This window comes from Calonectris borealis, chromosome 4 (genome assembly GCF_964195595.1).
Source record: "Calonectris borealis chromosome 4, bCalBor7.hap1.2, whole genome shotgun sequence".
NCBI classification, from domain to species: domain Eukaryota; kingdom Metazoa; phylum Chordata; class Aves; order Procellariiformes; family Procellariidae; genus Calonectris; species Calonectris borealis.
The window spans coordinates 26,707,036-26,726,280 of record NC_134315.1 but is presented as its reverse complement, the minus strand read 5'-3'; the positions used below and the strand labels follow the sequence as shown (position 1 = coordinate 26,726,280).

Here is a 19,245-nt window from a genome sequence, read left to right as displayed (position 1 = left end):
ATAAATAAAAATTTAAAAATACAGTAACCTAAAGTGAATTGCTATCTTCCAGTTGGAATTTTACTTCATTAAAAATGGACTATTTGTGAAGCATTAGAAATTTCAACAATATTTATACTATCACTAAAATAAGCAAAGCAACCCAGCAACACAATATCTAAAATTATATTTTAAAGTTGATTACATTTTAAAAAGACCGTGATCTTTCAAATCAGCTATTAATTCTACATATCTTAAACTATAAACTATAAAATTAAATTGAGCGAGTTACACATTGGTTTTTTCTTGTTTAGAGCAATTTAATTAATAATAGACATGATTGCCACTTTCACTGGAATACAGAAAGACTTCCCCAAATGGAGTGCTCACTATTTTTAAACAATATGATGATCTAAACAGAATACTGTAGTCTTGCTTAAGATCATGTTTATCTTTAATATTTAGGTGTAAGGTACAAACTATTTATACACTTGAATTTCATTGTCACCTCCTCAACATTTTCACACCCCATATCAACTTGCCTACAAAATAAAAACACTGTATTTTGATACTGAAAAAAACATATGTTTTCCAGAAACTGATTCCGAGAAGTGTTTAGCCAGAGCTACTCATTCCATTGAATTTGCTTTCCAAGTCCAAAGAGCAGTGTTAGTGAAATTCATACAAGTCTTCCAGCCAGTAACTTTTTTGGGAGGATGCAAAGCAGAATCTCCTTTTAGAAAGATATACCATGAAGTTTTTAGAGGTAAGTAATCACAGGTTTGTCCATTCTGCTACTTCTGTATACTGTGCTCACTGACTGCAATACAGATTTCCTGAATTCTATGTTTTTTTTTCAAGAACTTGTATCATCTTCCCAGATCCTTTATAATTGTTCCAACTTCTATGCCAAAAAGCCCTGTGCAGCTGCACTTCTCTTCTCCCTTAGAGTAAACTTAGTTGCTGACAGCTATGAGAGAAGAGTTAAGTCAGATAAAGCTGATGGTTGCCATCAACTGGTTCTTGGATCTACCAATGATGTGAACTGTTAACGATGCAGAATTCACTGAACAATAGTTGGCAGATTACCTCTATTTCCTTCCTGTAAATGTTCTACAGATTCAGTCCCCCCCCACCAAAGAGGGTGCTCTTCTGAGCAGAGATGCTCACAGATATAAAGAAAAATCAAAGTTTAAATAAAAGTTTCACCATGCAAAAGCCCCTCATTAAAAGTTTCACTACATTAATCTAATGGTGAATTGGGAGCTTTTTACAGCTATAGTTACACACGCTTGTCTTTAAAACTTGGGTAAAAACCCTTCAAACCCACACAAATGAGGCAGCACCTGCAACTGCATAGTTGAGGCCAAGTACTGCACTTCAAAAAACAAAGATTCAACCACGCTACAAATTAAGAACGCTCCATGCACCTCCAAAATCAAAAGCCAGTTAAATACTAAACGTAATGGTTCTGTTTTACTAATTTATATCTATAAACTAACTTTTTGTTTTAAGCTCAGCATCAGATCTTGCATTGTCTTTCATGACCTTAGCTAAGACATCAGAGAAAGGAAGTTATTAATATAACTGATGAAATTACGTTTTTAAACATATTTTAGATTTATTTTCTTTCCTCCTACTGTTCATACAAGTTGCATGACCAGAGAGCAACCAAAACAGTTTTCTTTTAAAGCTTTGTTTCCATAATACTGAGCAGCAGAAGGACAGGCTATCCCAGCGAGACAGCCCTCCCCAACAGCCAGGCACTGTAAGAAACTCCCTCTCTGAATCCAAACTCAATCATAGGCAACACATTCCTCTTGCAAGCTTTCCAATCCTCCTTGTAAGTTTTTTGCGCTCACTATTCCAACTGGCAGCTCATTCCACTACCTCACAATTGTTAAAAGCTTTTTAAACGACAATTTAGGTAAAGTTATAATCTATTTATGCCCACCTGTGACAGCATTGTTTCCCAGCTCCAACAAGTTTCTTTGTATCTCTAGTATTTATTCCTCTCGCAAAATATACGGTATTTATACCGATTTCCCTTTTCACCTTAATTTTGCTCTAAACAAGCTGAAATTTTAATCTCGCCATACAAATTTTTTTTTAAATTTCTCACTCTATGTCCCATGATCACCTAACTAGCCCTACGTAAAGGAATTTAGATGAAGTCTCAGAATCCGTGACACAAACACTCCGTTGCACTCACTGAAAATATATCACAACCAGCATAACCTAAGATCAAATTTCTGCCTTCTGTGGCAGCATGACATGAGGCTCAGATCAAGTGACTGAGTGCCAGCAAGGCCTCCTATGGAAGATTTTGTCCCCGTCAGTGACTGCACTGTGCTTTCTCAGAGGTATTGCCCCTGTGCGTTACCTTTTAGTTCACAAAGCAGCACAATGGTTTAAATAACCAATACAGTTAACGAGTCACCAAAACTACCTGCTCAGGTAAGGCAGTCATTCTAAGGTCTATTCAGGTTCTCCCGCTCTCCCTCTGTCAACCAGTAAGCTGTCAACTTCACCTGGTAAGCTCCACATTGACAGCAGGAGTTCTTGTTCTTTGCAAGTAAACCCATGATTTTCCATCTTGAGGACTGAAGCAATAGCAAAAGGGATGAATTTCAACTGTATGATCTACGGTTAACCCATGCTGCAGCTTGCTTAATTTTCTACTTAACATTTTACTTTTCTTCAGTGCCCTGCACACTGTTGTAGCAGCCTGGATATTCACCTTCATATTCAATTTCAATTAGTACCACACTAGCTGTTTTTCAGAACAAATCCTTCCTGACTCCATAAATTTGGTAACAAACAAACAAAAACAAACCCTATTGCTAAGCTCAGTTTCTTTCAAGACTCAGTGATCCTGGTTCCCCCATTTGAGATGACTGCTTTTATTACTACAGCTGTAGCTGTCTCCATATCCTTGCTCCCTTTGTACAGAACCTTGAGGAAAAATAGCAGGCTATATTACGCTGTTTCAGTGTAAGGTTTAATTTAATCTTGGGTTCATGCTTAAATTCTATCATGCCCTCCATATAACAAATGCTTTTTTTTAATTTACATAGCTGAAGAACCTTTTTCATGCTATTCTGGTAGACTTTTCAAGGTGCAACTCAGCTTGACCTTGCCAATTCTTGCTTTTTCCTTCATCCCTGGAGCAATAACTAATATTTAACTCTACTGAAGTGATTATTCATCCAATTAAATCTGGAGTGTTTTCCTACAATATTTCCCCTTAATGAGGATCACATAGGATAAAATTACTTAATTTTAGCAGCTCTAACAGAATAAATCCCTGGCCTCCACCGTAATCATCTGAGCTGTCTCTAAAATGTTAGCAACGGCAGAGTTCTCCAAAAGCATGCCTCTGACACCAATGATCTTAGCACAGAATTTTTGAATCAGCTTGTGATCTCACAACACAAGTTGATTTTCCAGAAGCAGTTCTTTTACAAAGACCTCATTACACTTCCATACCAAGTCTAAAACAGCATCACCTCCTGTTGATTCAGTAACAATTTGGTGACTAAATCACTGGGCTAAAAATTCCTGAAATATGAGCCATGCCATCACTAGCAGCATTTATTTCTATAATCACAAAGAAGTTAAATTCTGTAACAATACAATTCCCACTAGCATTTCTTGCCAACATGAAAACACTCCGACACCAAAGGAATCTAGGAATCTACAAGTCCAATACTATACCAGCAGAACTTCCCATCATCACACCTGAAAATTATTTTGATCAAGACTGACAAAGGAATGTTAATGCAACATATTGCACAATGTATGATGCCATTCCCTCATCTTTTTTTCTTCATATTCTAGTCGGACTATGTATAGCCTTTTTTTCTTTTTAAATGCATCCCCTGCTTCACACTAGGGCTCTAGTCAAAAGATTTGTCGTCTTTTAGACCATCCCAACTGCTGAGACTCTTTATGCATTGCTATAGTCATGCTTACCCAATTTTATTCTGTCTTGTGGAGATTAAACCCAAGCATGGAGATTAAACTAAAAGCATGAGGCAGAAAAGTTGGGGAAGATTCATATAAGGCACTTTCATCCATTACAAAAGCCTTATTTCTAAAAAGAAACCTAAAAGAATCAATCCTTCGTGAAGAGTCATTCTGTGAGCATCTCCCAAAGACTGGACACTTAATCACATTTATTAGAGTACCTATTGATCGATAATATTTTGACTTGTCTTTGCCTGCCTCCTGTCTTTAAAAAAAAAAATCCAGAATTACACTAGCCAGTTTTATATCTGAGTATCCTCCTTGAATAGAACACAAAATCCACTCCTGCAGAAACTTTGAAGAGTAAGTTCTCCCACTGTGAAGACTTTATCACACACGTCTTCTCCATTTCTACTAAAATCCTTCCAGAGAGCAGCTCTGAACCTTGTAATATTACTCTCAGATGACAACAAGCTTTTCTGTTCTTTTTATTCACCATAGTCTACAGGCCTTAACAAGGAGTCCCTCATTAGAGGGGCCTGCCTTCTTTCTGCAGTTAATCCACCCTTTCTCCTGAGCCTTCCATGCCATCTCTTTCTCTCTTCTCCAATCTGCCTTTAAAAAACTTTTATTTATGTGTTATTCATGGCCTATTATCCTCTTCACTAGTCCAGTACCTCCACTCTTAAAAATCAAAGTTTTCCTTCACAGAAGATAAAAAGCAAAAAAGAGAGCCAAGACAAAACTGTAACATATCAACATCACAGGAGCATGTTAAGACAAGATGATAAAAATTGCACTACTGTTCTAAAAATTTCTTTCCCACATACAAAATACTAGTTACTACATTTACCAAAAAAGAAAAAAAAAGAAATTTCCAAGTTCGATCCTGAGATAAGTCTACTTCCTGAAGACTGGAGGTAGATGAAATTACTTTTTTTTTTTTTAGAAGTAGGCATTACAAGTGCATTGGAATTTTTTATGCTTTCCAAAAAGCCTCCAAATTCTACAGTAATTTTGATAAGTAGGCTATCAGGAAAAAAGTTAACCTCAAGTAATCAGCATTAAAATGCCTATTATCAGAGCTGGCAACATATGGATAGATACTGGTAGGTTTAACCAAAAATGCAGGAATAAGATGTTTTTAAATTTTTTTTTTTTTAATTACATGGCCAGCAGTTTTTGACATCTATGTTGAACCCTCTCGAGTGGAAGAAATAAAAAAAAACCCAAAGTCCCAAAATCCAAAAGAATCCCTCACACGTCCATGTCACCCATGGCTACAAAACACCTTATGTACTTAATAGCGGATGATGATGGCATACAAAACAGAAGTTTTGAGTGAGGTTATTCTAGGACCAACCAACTCTACTTACTCCCCCCATGACATTATCTTAACATTAGACCTTTGATCCCTGCATAGTAAAATTACTCCAAAGAAATGTAACAGGCCCAATTCTCCACTATACATCCATTAGCATACATACTATGTTTTAAACTGTTGTGGTCAGAATAAAAAAGGAAAAGAAATTATGTTTATTAGCAATATTAATAGCTTCAATTCAGCATGTTACTTTCTTAAAAAGAATAAAGTAGTGTCAAAATGAATTATTACTTGTATCTTCTAAGTGTATCTGTCTCAACTTACATATTCAGATACCACATGCAAAATTCATATCAAATATTTTTGAGTATAAATGACGACATGCTAAATAAGGATTTATAAAAACAAAAAACACACACACACACAAACACACCCTACTTGAAATAGAATTAGATTTGGAATTTAAAACCCAATTTAAAAGGGGTTCCTTCTGAATAACTCTGTCTGTAAAAAACTCAAAACAAACAACCCCTCCCCCCCAAAAATCCCGCTATTCCATACAGCAATTCACTACCTGCAGTCTGTGATTTTATAGGTCCTGTAACATGATTTTCCTCCATCTTAAGGGGAATATACTCTATACCGGCTAAAGTACTACTATTTTCCGTTAATTTACTTTGTTTTTACAAAAATAACTCATAGAAAACTCTAGAAACATATGTATATTAAAAAAAAAAACAAAAAAAACAAAGAGAAAAACCCTAACCTGAAAAGACACATAAATGATAAATGATGTGTATAGATAAACAAGTCTAGTTGCAATAAAAGCAGCTAAGTATTAAAACTCTGTAACCATTTCGTGCTTTAAGACAAGCAACTTACACATTAAGGAAAAGTTTTAAGAAGTGACAAAAATGTTAAAGAACGTACATGCCAAGATTTCAGCAACGATTAAGGAATAAATTTGAAAAACTTCTCCAGAATTTTCTCAGCCAAGGACAAAGTCCACTAGTTTGCAAGGGAGGGCGTGCATTTAAAACAAAATGTTTTCTATCACTAATTATTTCCCAATTGCACCAACAAAAAAAAAAAATTACTTTATCTTTCAGACAGAATTTTTAAATTTTTGTTTAATTCCTCTATGAGGTAAATTGGCAATAAACACTTTTTAACCTACCTAAAATCTAATCAAAATTTAGTTACTTCTTTGATACAGCTACGATTTACAGATGTAAAGTAGGTACTTTTGAACATCCAAACATTTTATACTGATGCTGTAAGGATCAATATTTAATAAGCCAAATTAAGTAAGAAATACTCCACCCTAGTCTAAAGCCATGCTAGCAAAATTAATCTATGGTACTATAAAGTTACTAGTGTCTCATAAAACTGTTCTTACCCTTCCCCCCGTTTTATATTCTACCACAACAGTCCTACTCTACACCAAAATCTGGCATGAACGTATCTCAAGAGAGTTATAGAAAAAGATCATCTGATTGACTATCATAATGAAATCCATATAAGGCTATTTTCGCAAAAGGCCATGAGTCTAAGTAAACATAAGTGTTGAGCAGAAAACTCCAACTTTTCAGTAGCATTTTACTCCATTAAACAATTATTTAAATTAGTAACTTAAAAAACAAAACCAAGTTCGTTCTTATCCTATTTACCAACCCCTTGCAAATCTGTGGATAAATATTCAAAGTAATTTTGTTTTGCCATAATTGCCACGTTATTTTTTATACTCTTCTGCTACGATACCATTAACTCTCTCAACTTAGTCCAAATGATTCAGCTCTCTCCACAAAAGCTCACCTCTTAGGCTGCTGTCTAAGAAATCAACTACCAGCCTCTCCTCCCATCTCCCTGCCCTTACTTCTTTTCAAACCAACACTCTACCTTCTTAACCCTTTGCTACCCCAGAGTAGCTCCGGATAACTACATTGCATCTGCGCAGCTCACTCTTTTGCAACAACTCTACTAGGAAGCAAAGTGCAGGACACTGTCCTGCAGCAAAATGGCAAATTCAACTTCAAAAATATTGAGGTCTAAAATTGTTGATTTCCCCGCCCCCTCCCCCCAGTCACAAAGAGCTACCAAAGCAAGCAGGAATAGTTCAATACTTTGGAAGTATTCCTTCAGACTCACTCCAGCTTAAAAGCCGGAATCAAGTGCATCTCCAGTGCCTAAGCTTGTTATTATTAAGAGAAGCAGAAATGTCACATAATTACCACAGTCACGACTATGAAGTACATGCACTGCACTATCAGTTGAGACCAGCAGATCACATTTGCATTCTCAGAGAGGGCGCTCTTGCTGACCTTCAAAGCAGAGAGCAATGCTCATCTGTGAAACAATCAAATGTTTGGGGCAGGGCAAGGAGAAGAGAGGCAACAAGTTTGTCTAAAGCACATTAAAGAGCAACTTTCCTAGATAAGAAAAGGTCAATACAAAGAAAAACATTTTCTTAAAATGCTCCCACGTTCTTTGACCTACTATCAATTTCAGTCTTTAAGTTCTTCCACATTTCACATTCTGTTTAATCTCACTGTACTCACATGATTTTCTAGAGTTATGCCTGTTTTAGTAAAAATATGTGAGATTATTTTTCCATACTAATTTTTTTTATTTACTGATCAATATACTATGTTACTAATATGTAACTTTTATTTTAATACACCTAAGGAGCTACAAATATGAACACTGTGCGACTTCTGTAGTACTGGTAATAGACTCAGACTAGAATTTTCATATTTATCACAGTTTTACTTATTAAATGCATCTTCATAAGACTCTTTAGTAAAATGTCTTAACAAGAGACTAAACCTGTGCCAGCCTTAAAATTCTGTATTACTACATGTGTTTACAAACAAGAACAATACCAAGAGGGATTTTTTTTTTTCCTGTCAGAACACAAAACATCTCAAATATCAAAAACATGTTCGTTTCGCAACAGTTAGACCTGGAGCATCACCAAGTTTTAGTACAACCTTTTTTATTTAAGGTATCTAAATACCTATTCTTGCTAATGTTCAGCTGTTAAAACATCACTCTACGAAAAAACTTAAAGAGACTACTTCCACTGCAATTTAAGCTAGGCTAACAGCTGCCAAGGTCCTACTTTCCTCCTGGTCCTGGTAGATCTAATATAAAGGAGGGGGCAGAATTTTGTGCAAGTGTTCATATAACTGCAGAGCAAACAACTGAATTAAAACTATTTTAGTAAGAAAGTTCTTTCGTTTTAACCCAACTGCCTGATTTGATTCACCACAAACATTGCAAGTAAGAGAAGGAGCACAAAAGTGGGAAGAGAAGACCAGGCTGCAGGAGGAATGTGACACTGCTTCTTGGCACTGCCTGAGGACAACTTAAAAGAATTTTGAAACTTCAACTCTAGTGTCTGTCTAAACTATTTCTGACAAATTCGTTGCATCAGTCACGGACACGCAGAGGTGTAACTGACACAGCTATGCTGGCATAAGCCTTAACTGCAGTTATAAAATCATTGCTTGTCTCACTAAGGGACAGTGTGGTTAAACTGGTAAAGCTATGCCATGAAAGCTGTGTACATAACAGCATACCTACACTCCTATACTGGTTAAGGGCCCCTATACAGTCACAGGCTATGTCTAACTATGCAATTTACACTACTAGGAGCATTAATCACGGGCAAGAGTTGCTCGAACCTAATCCGAGGACCACTGAGATACTCCACATCAGAATGAGCACAGTGCAAGGGACTCCTGTTCCGGTTAACCCTGATCAGGAAAGCCTAAATGAACAAGCAGTTTTGCAAGAATGCAAGATGCATTTTTCCTTATCTTTTTATGCACAGTTCTGTCTTTGATGCAAAACAACTGAAAAACCCAGCAGATAAAGTATGCTTTAATAATCAGTTTGAACCATACTTTGAATTAGTCATTCTATAAACACACAAAACCATTTGATGCAGATTCTGCAGTCAATTCTGTAAGTCTACCCTATTTAGGTTGCTAGTAATTCTACATATAAAGGAATCACAGGATTCAGCTCATTTTAAATCAATTATGCTAATTCACTCACAGTCCCAGAGCTTGAAGACTTGCAGAAATAGCTCAGAACAGTTTTTCTGTACTAGCTTCCCATATGGACACCCTTATTCCAAAGTGGAAGGGCTTAACTAAACACCATGAAGGCTCTAAGAGTTTCCAGAAAGGGAGCAAATACAACACAGCTACCATGATTTCCATTTGTATATGCTACCTTATTTCACAACAGCCTCCTGTATTTAAACACATCCTAACATAGCAAAAACTTAAAAAGACTTTCTCACAGTTCACATTCAGCTAAAAATAAAAAGCGATATATATTTGGCTTGAACTAAACTACCTATTTAAGTAAAACATGGACTAATGCATTTGTGGGTTTGGTCCCCCCGCCCCTTCATAAAACATTGTACAAACGTATTTCAAAACCTGAAGGCATGTCATCTTAAACCTTGATTTTCTAAACTAGATTATACAATTAGTCGTTCCTTTCCCAATGAATTGTTGATCTTACTGGCTAATAATGAGTAGTAAAGATGAAATAATGAACACTAATTAGTTTCCTACTAATGATACACAGTATGAGCTCAGCTCTCAAACATAAGCATAGCCAAATAGGAGTCATACTCTATGACTGACGGAATTTTACAGTGTCCAATAAAGTGTAAGTGCTGAATGAAGCTTCTTCTGTAGCCAGGGATATTCACAACATCACTCTCCTGTGCAGACACTTCAAAGACTAGAGAGGAGCAATCCATGGCCTTAGTACAATTCTGTTACAACACGCTAGAATAACAGACGCAGATCTGGTCCTCAAACAAGGTTATTTTTGCTGCTCACAGAGGTACTTCATTTATTATGCAGATACTATTTTATTAAATACTCATGGCAAGCATACTCAAGTGCTCTCAATTCAAATATTACAAGTATTAACACTGAAGGGAAAATGCTAGGTAAGTCAGGAGGGCAAAAGTGGACTACATCCCTAGAATGCCTTAATAGAATACTATTCCTCAAAATTCACACTCTTTGTCATAAAAGAACTAAATTGCTTATTTTCCTTACCTACATTGCAGCAGTTTTACCTAGTTTGTCAGAGACAAAAAAATAGACTGCATATTAATGATAAAGTTTAAACAGAAGCATTTTCTCAATTTAATACCAGCAGCAACTATTAGTGTAAGAGTGATGAAGTATAGTAACGACAACAATCCCTACTAGCATTATGAAACAAGCTAGAAATGGTTTAACAGGTGAAGAATTTAAGAACTAAGTACTTGCACTAGTTTAACAAGTTTAATGCAACCGAAAGACCACCAGACAACTCAGGATTGGACTGTTAACCAGCACCTTCTTGCAGTTTATAGTTACACAAGTTTACTATGATAAAACGTTAACTTTATTTAAATTTCATACTGAGTAAAGTGAACTAACCTTAGGACTCGTACACTTCTTTCCTATTAAAGCCAAACTCCTGGAAACAAGCACAGAAGAATGAATGGGAGACTGGAAAGGTTAAAGGATTGGCTAATTCCTACTACCCCTTAGGTCCACAAAGAGTTGTGGTCAGAGGGTACCATCTGGTAGCTGCAGCCTAAGCCCTAATCCTAAACTGACTAACTCAGTCCTGTAACTAGTGACTGCTCTCCTTCCTCAGGTTTTTAAGAGATTACCAAAGACAACCAAATGAACCTGATTCCAATGGAGACCAAGTTTTTTTCTGTTTTCCACTTACTCCCAAAATCTTTAGGATTCTGCCAACTGATATGTAGACCATTCACTAAACATCTGGACTCAACTGGATACATGTTAACATGAAAAAATGCCACTAACTGAATGCAGGAATGAGCAATAGATCTTGCCTTCCCTGCTCAAATATTCCCACTACCAATACTTGGCCAACTCATAGCCACTGGCCAACTCATAGCCACTGGCCAACTGGTCAAATGATCACTAACATTGTATGGTTAGTATTTTGAATCACAGTTTTAAGTAATATTCATAATACTAGTGTTTATTAGTATCTACGTAATACTGATCTTAAAAGTGCAATGGTATTATATTCATAGAACTTGAAAAACAGCTACATGGTTCAGATAAACAGGCGTAAAACTACAAGTAAACCAGTAGTTCAGTTATTCACCTTAGAAGTGAGAATAACAAGCAGTTTTCTTAAAACTTCCTAGCAAATGCATTTTGTTTTGAGCCAACTATTCTTTAATTATGTCGTGGTTTAACCCAGCAGGCAGCTGAACACCACACAGCTGTTCGCTCACTCCCTCCCAGTGGGATGGGGGAGAGAATCAGAAAAAAAGGTAAAATTCATGGGTTGAGATAAAGACAATTTAATAGGACAGAAAAGGAAGGGAAAATAATAATAATGATAAAAGAATATACAAAACAAGTGATGCACAATGCAATTTCTCACTACCCACTGACCAATGCCCAGCCATTCCCGAGCAGCAGCCCCGTCCCCCCAGCCAACCCCCCCAAGGTTTTTGTTCAGCATGACATCATATGGTATGGAATATCCCTTTGGCCAGTTTGGGTCAGCTGTCCCGGCTGTGCCCCCTCCCAGCTTCTTGTGCAACCCCAGCCTTCTCAGTCAGTAGAGCATGAGAAGCTGAAAAGTCCTTGACCAGTGTAAGCATTACTTAGCAACAACTAAAACATCAGTGTGTTTTATTCTCATCAGTGTTTATTATTCTCATCCTAAATCCAAAAAACAGCACTATACCAGCTACTAGGAAGAAAATTAACTCTATCCCAGCCGAAACCAGGACAAGTTACCAAAAAAGTGACTTACAGACAAACTCGTTTGAAGGCAAAGATCTACAGATCCATTCTGCATTATTTTCCACTACAAACTGGAAGATGTAACCAAACACATCATAGATGGAATTAAGAAAACCAAAGATGCACAGTAATGGCATTTCAGTATCCTTTTTATATAATTATAAGAAACAGGTCTAAACCTTGTCTTGCCTAAAATCATAGGCATGGCTTGAAATACACAGTAGACAAAATTCTTTTTGGTAATGTACAAAGGATCTCACAACTATTTTAAAGTTAAGATGGTCGTCACATTTCAGAAACATGCAGCTTAAAGAAGCATTATGGATCTCGTATCTGTTCTACCTTCACAGTTCCAACCCAGAACTTGTTCGACCTAAAAACCTGACTGCTTTGCATCTACCAGAAAAACCGAGCCCCCCATTTAAAGAGGAATAGGATATCTTATTGTCTTACAATAGTGGAAACTTCTGAACTAAAAAGAAAAAGTCAACTTTAAAATTCTTCAATTTGCTTACAGAGGAAAGTTTTACCAGGTGTGGCAACAGAGTTGGAGCCTCTGCCTGTATGTTTTTTTTCACAAACAGAAAAAAACACAGTAATTAAAAAACAAACTTATACTAGAAATATTGAATCATGTAGGAATAGACACTTGCGTGGCCTCTAGTCCTACCTCCTGCTCAAAGCGGGTCCAGTGAGAGCAGCTTGCTCAAGAACTTGTTGAGTTTTGAACATCTCCAAGGATAGAGATTCCACAATCCCGCTGGTCAATCTGTTTAAATGTTTGACTACTATCATGGTAATTTTTCCCCCCCGCAGTGTTTAGTCAGAATTTCCTATGTTCCAGCTTGCGTCTGTTGCCTCTCATCCTATCCCTGTGCACTTCTGACACAAGTCTGGCTCTTCTCCAGAGCCTCTCACTAGGTATTTGTGGATGACAGGAAGATGTCCCTTTGGACAGTTCTCTCAACGTCAGTTCTCTCACCCTCTCCTCACACATCATGTGCTCCAGCCCCTTAACCACCTTGATGGTGTTCTGCTGGTCTCACTCCAGTATATCAATGTCCTACACTGGAAAGCCCAAAACTGGACACAGTACATCAGATATGGTCTCATAAGCACAGAATAGAGAGGAAGAATCACTTCTTGCAACCCACAACTATGTTCTTTGTTCTTGCTAATGCAACCCAGTATGTGGTTGGGCTTCTTTGCCACAAGAGCACTCCTGAATCATGTTCAACTTGCTCTCCACTAGGCCATGCAGGTCTTTTTCTGCTAGCCTGCTCTATTTCCAGTCAGTCTCCAGTCTCTATGTACTGATGCATGGCGTTTGCTTCCTCCCAGATGCAGGGCTTGGTACCTACCTCTGTTGAACTCCAAAAGGTTCCTGTCAGCCCATTCACTTCTCCAGCCTACTAAGATCCCTTTGCATAGCAGCCCTGCGCTCCAACACCCCCCACCACCACTTTTTTATCATATGCAAGACTTCTGAGAGGCTGAACAGAGATTAGTACCAATATAATAACGTCAGTTTAAAAGTTCTCATTTTTACGCCTTTTAATTAACTAGGTACACTCTAGCTTTACTCACACAAACAGTCCCACTGCACTCACTAAACCTCTACTGACTTCAATAAGACTATTCTTACAAATCAGAAGTTAAGCATATGTATTAGCAGAAAATGGACGCTGTTTAAAAAAAATCTGGTGCTGATTCAGGAGCCATAATAGAAGACAGCTCATTCTTACATATCTGCATTTGTTCTACATGATAAATGGGAAGAAAAACAAGCATCCACAATTTCCAACAGGCCCTTCTAGTAACACTAAAGCACAATTACTACTAAAAGTTTCCATCTTAGTGAATTGAACTTCTAGCACCTAAGACTGCCCAAATATAAAAAAAACCAAAGTAATGAAGTTTTTCTCAGCCTGAAGATTAAACGCTTATGGCTTTTCCAAATAGCAAGAAAATTTCAGAGATGCCACTTAGCATCCTACTATGAATTGACACAAATCACAAGACCACTAAAGGCAATGATAAAAGCAACACCAGAGCTACTCACGAGAACTCTAAAAGCCTAAGAAGGGACATGGTATGGCAGACTACCACTACCTTTCTGTTCTCCCTTTCTCCTGTAAATCACAAAAACACATAGCGGACTCCAAAACAAATACCCACTTCCTTCTTCGAAATGAAGTACTTCAAAATTTTGCCATTAACCTACTGTCTCCACTTGAATGCTATTTTGGATTCAAGCAAGTTACAAATTTGAACTGCTACTTCAGGTATCTGCCCATGCAGATGTTCATATTCCATAACTGCACTTGAGTTTAATTTATTCTCAGCTCTATCTGGGTTTACCTCCCATGCAGATAAACCCCCGCCTCTTGATATTCATAAGAGAAGAACATTCTGTGGTAGAGATACCAGCAACTCTCTTCTTGCTAGGAGGAAGCTATGTTTCCCCATGTGTAGCTTACTACTCTGGTACTGAAGGTATCTGTAAGCTATCTATTAGCCTCTGACTTACCAATGGCCAGAAAACACCTTACATCCAGAAACTAGATGGCCAATTAAACATTCAATGCTAGCATAATATAATTTCTTTAAATCAAAACACTGATGTGACATTAAAATATGAAAACAAGTCACACATTGTTTAACATACCTGATGAACTACAACCACTTCTCAGCATGTGTCTTTAAGTGACCACAAAATTTTTCAACATGTTTCTATTCATTGTTAAATGCCAGATAGATTCCTCCTCTCATAAGATAGCTGCTTATAAACAGAGAGCAGGTAAGGACTTGGCTACCCACTGCAGCATTCCAGTAACTCTATTCTGAAATAATACCAGCTAACCTTCACCAAAGCCTTCTCTCACTTATCAAAAGTGGGATACTCTTCTCCCTCCCTATTGGTTTTTCCATCATGCTGCAGCCTCACACTTTTGTTCAAAATATGTTCTGCGGCTTTAGAATTTCAGCCTATAAAACCAACAAGATAACAGATTAATGAAATGAAAGAACAAGAGAAGAGACAAAGTTGAGCAACTGATGCCTTGCCTGGACTAGGATTTGAAGTATGATCTGACTTACATACTGCTTACTCATTTTAGAATTTTAATGCAAGCATAGTACAGTATCCTTAACACATATTTAACCAGTCGAGTTACTACCTAGACTAACTTCATCTTTGTTAAAGATGCAGTACCTCATCTACCTTAGAATTTTAAAGCTTTTTTCCACACAAAGGTAAAAAGTTTTATTTAAATCATACTTTGGAGAGCACTCCTGACAAATTGGTTTCATCTATTTAATTCAAATATTAAAGAGATGCAAAGTTACAAGGATCTCTCTTAAATACACAATATCCCACGTCTTAAGTTAATGTGTAGGGCTTATAATAAAACTAGAAATAATAAAGCAAGCAGAGTAAAAACGCTTCTGTTGCTCAAGTGTGAAAAGACTTTAAATGTTTTTTCAAAATACGCAAGAAGCTCCAGACTCAATATTAAAAGAGACTTCATCTCTTATCTGTAAACCAGAGGGCAAGATAGTCTAATATTCACATTTTAGTGATTTCCCAGAAATGCCATTTAAGTCAAGGAAACAGAAAGCGCTAAATAATATGAAAAGTATATTTAGTCATATGAATAGCAAGGATCCATAGCATCCTTGTCCAAGGATCCTTATCCATAGCAAGGACAAAGACGCTTTTCAGAGCTCTCTGATACTTAGAAGTGAAATTTGGTGCTTCCAATACATATTTCAAAGGCAGAAGAAATTAATTGCCATCCAGCTGCTCCCTTAAAAAACATTTCTAGTTCCACCACTCCATTTCAGCCCAAAAGTGAGTACTAGAAGGAGACAGAGAACAAACTTCCTATGTACTTTTTCCAAGTGTGCCTGCCCACTCCCCCAGGCATTTGTGATCATACTGCATCTGCAAGGAAACAGAGGGGCTGCTCTTCATGTTCAGGTGTAGCTCAAAGCATCAAATCAAGAATAATTTAAGTGCAGATAATGTGAGCCACTTTGCTTTCAGAGAGGGATTAAAACTTCTAAATAACAAATTTAGCATCACCATTCATGAGAGTTTTCTCTTTTTTTAAAGAAACAAGGTTTAATAATAATTTTAGTACACAAATCACATAGAAAAAAACCATTTTTTTTCCTCTGTGATTTGTAGTATTTAGTTATACCTCCATTCACCATGTCACTCCATATGTTTTCATGCTCAGTGGTACTGACACCATAGTTTGACTGCCTTTGAATGTACAAACATTCACAAAAAACTTTGCTTGCAACTTAGACAACCATTGAGTAATGCTGAAATTTTGCATTCAAGACAGAGGAGTTTGTATATTCTGTAAACAGCAATTTTATACATACTGCTATATCAGCATAACATTCATATGTAGCTTGCTAATGGCAGGAAAAAGAAGAAATATTAAACTCTTCTGTATTATAATTTTAAAATTCCATAATTTCAGTTTCGTAAGAATTGTGGTCTTATTTCTGGGAAGCTTTAGGCAGCTTAAAGGCAATTTCATAATATTATTTATTTCCAACATTCTGTACTGAGCCCTTCAATGCATAGATTAAACAAACAGGAATAGCAAAAAATATGCTCACTAGATCCAACCTTTGCAGTAAGAAAATTTAGCACGGATCTCCCCCAAAACCTATGTAAGTTAAGGTTTGGGGTTTTTTCTACATAAAAAAAAAGGGAAAGGGTCTTGAAGCCTTTAGACAGCACTTTCAAATACAGACTTCTTTGTTCCCACAATATTAGCTGGTTATATGGGGTACAAGGTCTAGATTTTCTAGCTTTGGTATAAAGGTATCCACCTAGAAATTTCTCTTACTTTACATGCAATTCTGTATTCGCTGTGCAATAGCTTGGTGAAATCAGCCAGGACTCTGAAGGCAGTTGTAAAACAAGGCCCTTACATTTTTCTAGGGGCTACTTCAAGCTGCATAGCAACAATGCTGTCAGCACATACTTAATTTAAAAGCATATCAACTACTGCTATCCTCAACACGTTTTCCTTAAGTCATTAGTATCTTTCAAAAATTATCCTCTCGATTTTTCCTCTGTGAATATGTCCAGATTTCTAAAATACCAGCTTTAAGAGTTACATATTCACATCAATATTTCACAAGCATCTAACCTGCAACATCATCCCAAGTAGGACGACAATGATGACACAACCATTAAAACCTATCTGGCTGATGTCCACCAACTCCGATACAGACGCAGCAAAAGCTGTATCAATGCAACCCTGCAAACGCTGCTACGTATTGCCCCAACTGATCAGAACTTCTTTAATGTCCCCCTGAAAGTAGTCAGCTTCTCTTACTGACCACCACATACCTCAGAACATACTGTTCAGGAAACGAGGTAACATGATTGAAATGAGTGAAGCTTTAAAAGCATCCACCTGAAGGCTGAGTAAGCCTGCAGTGGGATAAAGGAAGTTCTGTATTAAAGTAACCTAAATAAATAGGGATTTAGTTACAACCCTTTAAAAAAAAAAAAAAATTAAAACCGTGCTCTGCAGCCTCAGGCACTGGCTGACCAGAGGGGTGAGTTACAGCGGATGTGTGAGATCACGTACCCCCCATCTCAGCCTCACCAATTCGCTTCATCACCTCCCGGCCCCCACGGAGAAGCCTCTCCCCGGCGGAGCGGCGCGTGGGCCTGGCCGCGCGCGGGCGGCGGCACTCGCGTGCGTGCGGAGGGACGCCCCGCGCCGGGCAGGCCCCACCCCGCCCCGCAGCCTCCGGCCTGGCAGCGCGCTCCCGGGCATCGGCCGCCCGCCGCGGACGGCGGGGACCCTCGCCAGGGGCCTGCCTTCCCGGCCTCCTCGGGCCGCGCCACCCGCGCCGCCGCCACACTTCCTGGGCCCCGGCCCGCCGGCCCCGCTCCCCCCTCAGGCCGCCGGCGGCTCCCGCTGCCCGCTGGGGGAGGGGCTCCGCGGCCCCCTCCTTCCCCCTCCCGGCGGCTGGCGGGTCCCGTCTCCCCGGGAATCGCCATTCCCCTCCCCGAGGCCGTGGGACGGGCCCACCCCCAGCGCGGGGAGGTGGGGCCGAGGGGGAAGCGGGGTCCCCGCGCAGGCCGGCGGGGCGCCCGCACCTTCCCCCGCTGCCCACACTCACAGACATACACACGGGGAAAGGTGGCGGCGGAGCCAGGGGCAGGGGGGAGAAGCTCTGACCTCCTCGCTCTTCAGCACCTCCTTGAACTCCCGCTTGATCCTCTGCACCGCGATGTTAGCCATCTCCGCAGCGGGCACCCACTCGCCGCTGCCTCCGAGCCGGGCCCAGCGAGCTCCGCCGCCGCTCTCGCTGGATAACTCCCGGCCCCACCAAAATGGCGCCCGCGCCGAGCATGCGCGCTAGGGCAGCCGGCTCTGCCGCCGCCGCTCAGGAGGGGCCGTCGTGTGCGCGGAGCGGAGCGGGCACCGGGGCTCCCCGGCAGTGGGGGTCGAGTGCTGGCCGGCGGGGGAGGCGGCGGCATGCGCTCTCGGCCGCCTCCTCTCCGCTTCCTCCCCTCCGCTGCCGCCGAGGGAAGGATGCCGCCACCTCCTCAGGAGGCGCGGGGGTTTCGCCCCGCTCGCCGCCCGCCCCGGGAGACACCTGCCTGCCTGCCTGCCGCCGTCATGGGCCGGGCGGGTTCCCGGCGGCGCCCGGCGAGAGCGTGAGGAGAAACGTCTGCAGGCAGCGCCCTGCTGCCACCCCCCGCCCCTGGCGGGCCCCGCGGCAGAGTTAAGGCGGTTGTGTTGTCATGGCTCCCGCCGCGGGCAGGGCGGCCCTCCCGGCGTCCCCGGCCCGGCCTCGTGCCCGCAGCGCGCAGCAGGAGGGAGCCCTGAGGCACCGGGCCGGGGAAGGGGGTGAAGGAGAGCCCTCGGGAGGGCTGGGTCGGGGGGAGGCCGAGGAAGCAGGGGGAAAGTCTGAGGTGCCCCTGAGGAAACAGCTGGCTGAAGGAGCAGCTGACGTGTCTTCTGGTGAAGTCCCTGAGCGAAAATAACCAGGGGAGGTTTCACATGCCTTGAGAATCTGCTCAACCTGACCATACAGCAGTTCCCGTCTATTTTTTTTCCCCTTATGCTCGCTGGAGAATACTGCAGTCCCTTGCACATCTCT

At 40.0% G+C, this 19,245-nt stretch overlaps 1 protein-coding gene across 5 annotated transcripts in view; it reads right to left on the bottom strand.

Annotated features, from left to right (window-relative positions):
* The window catches only part of UBE2K (ubiquitin conjugating enzyme E2 K), a 42,661-nt gene extending 23,819 nt beyond the window's left edge, over positions 1-18,842 (bottom strand). The window contains exons 1-2 of one of the 5 annotated variants that reach the window (XM_075148969.1): positions 18,318-18,466; positions 10,732-10,771 (exon numbers count right to left, since the gene is read on the bottom strand). Coding sequence is in view for 3 of the 5 variants with exons in the window: in XM_075148965.1 (XP_075005066.1) it covers positions 10,732-10,771; positions 15,988-16,022 (75 nt within the window). In the remaining 2 variants the exon portion in view is untranslated. Of the gene's footprint in view, positions 1-10,731; positions 10,772-15,987; positions 16,040-18,317 lie in introns of those variants that run through there. The other 4 variants (XM_075148968.1, XM_075148965.1, XM_075148966.1 and 1 more) reach the window with 4 other exon arrangements.
* Between the last annotated feature and the right edge of the window lie 403 nt (positions 18,843-19,245).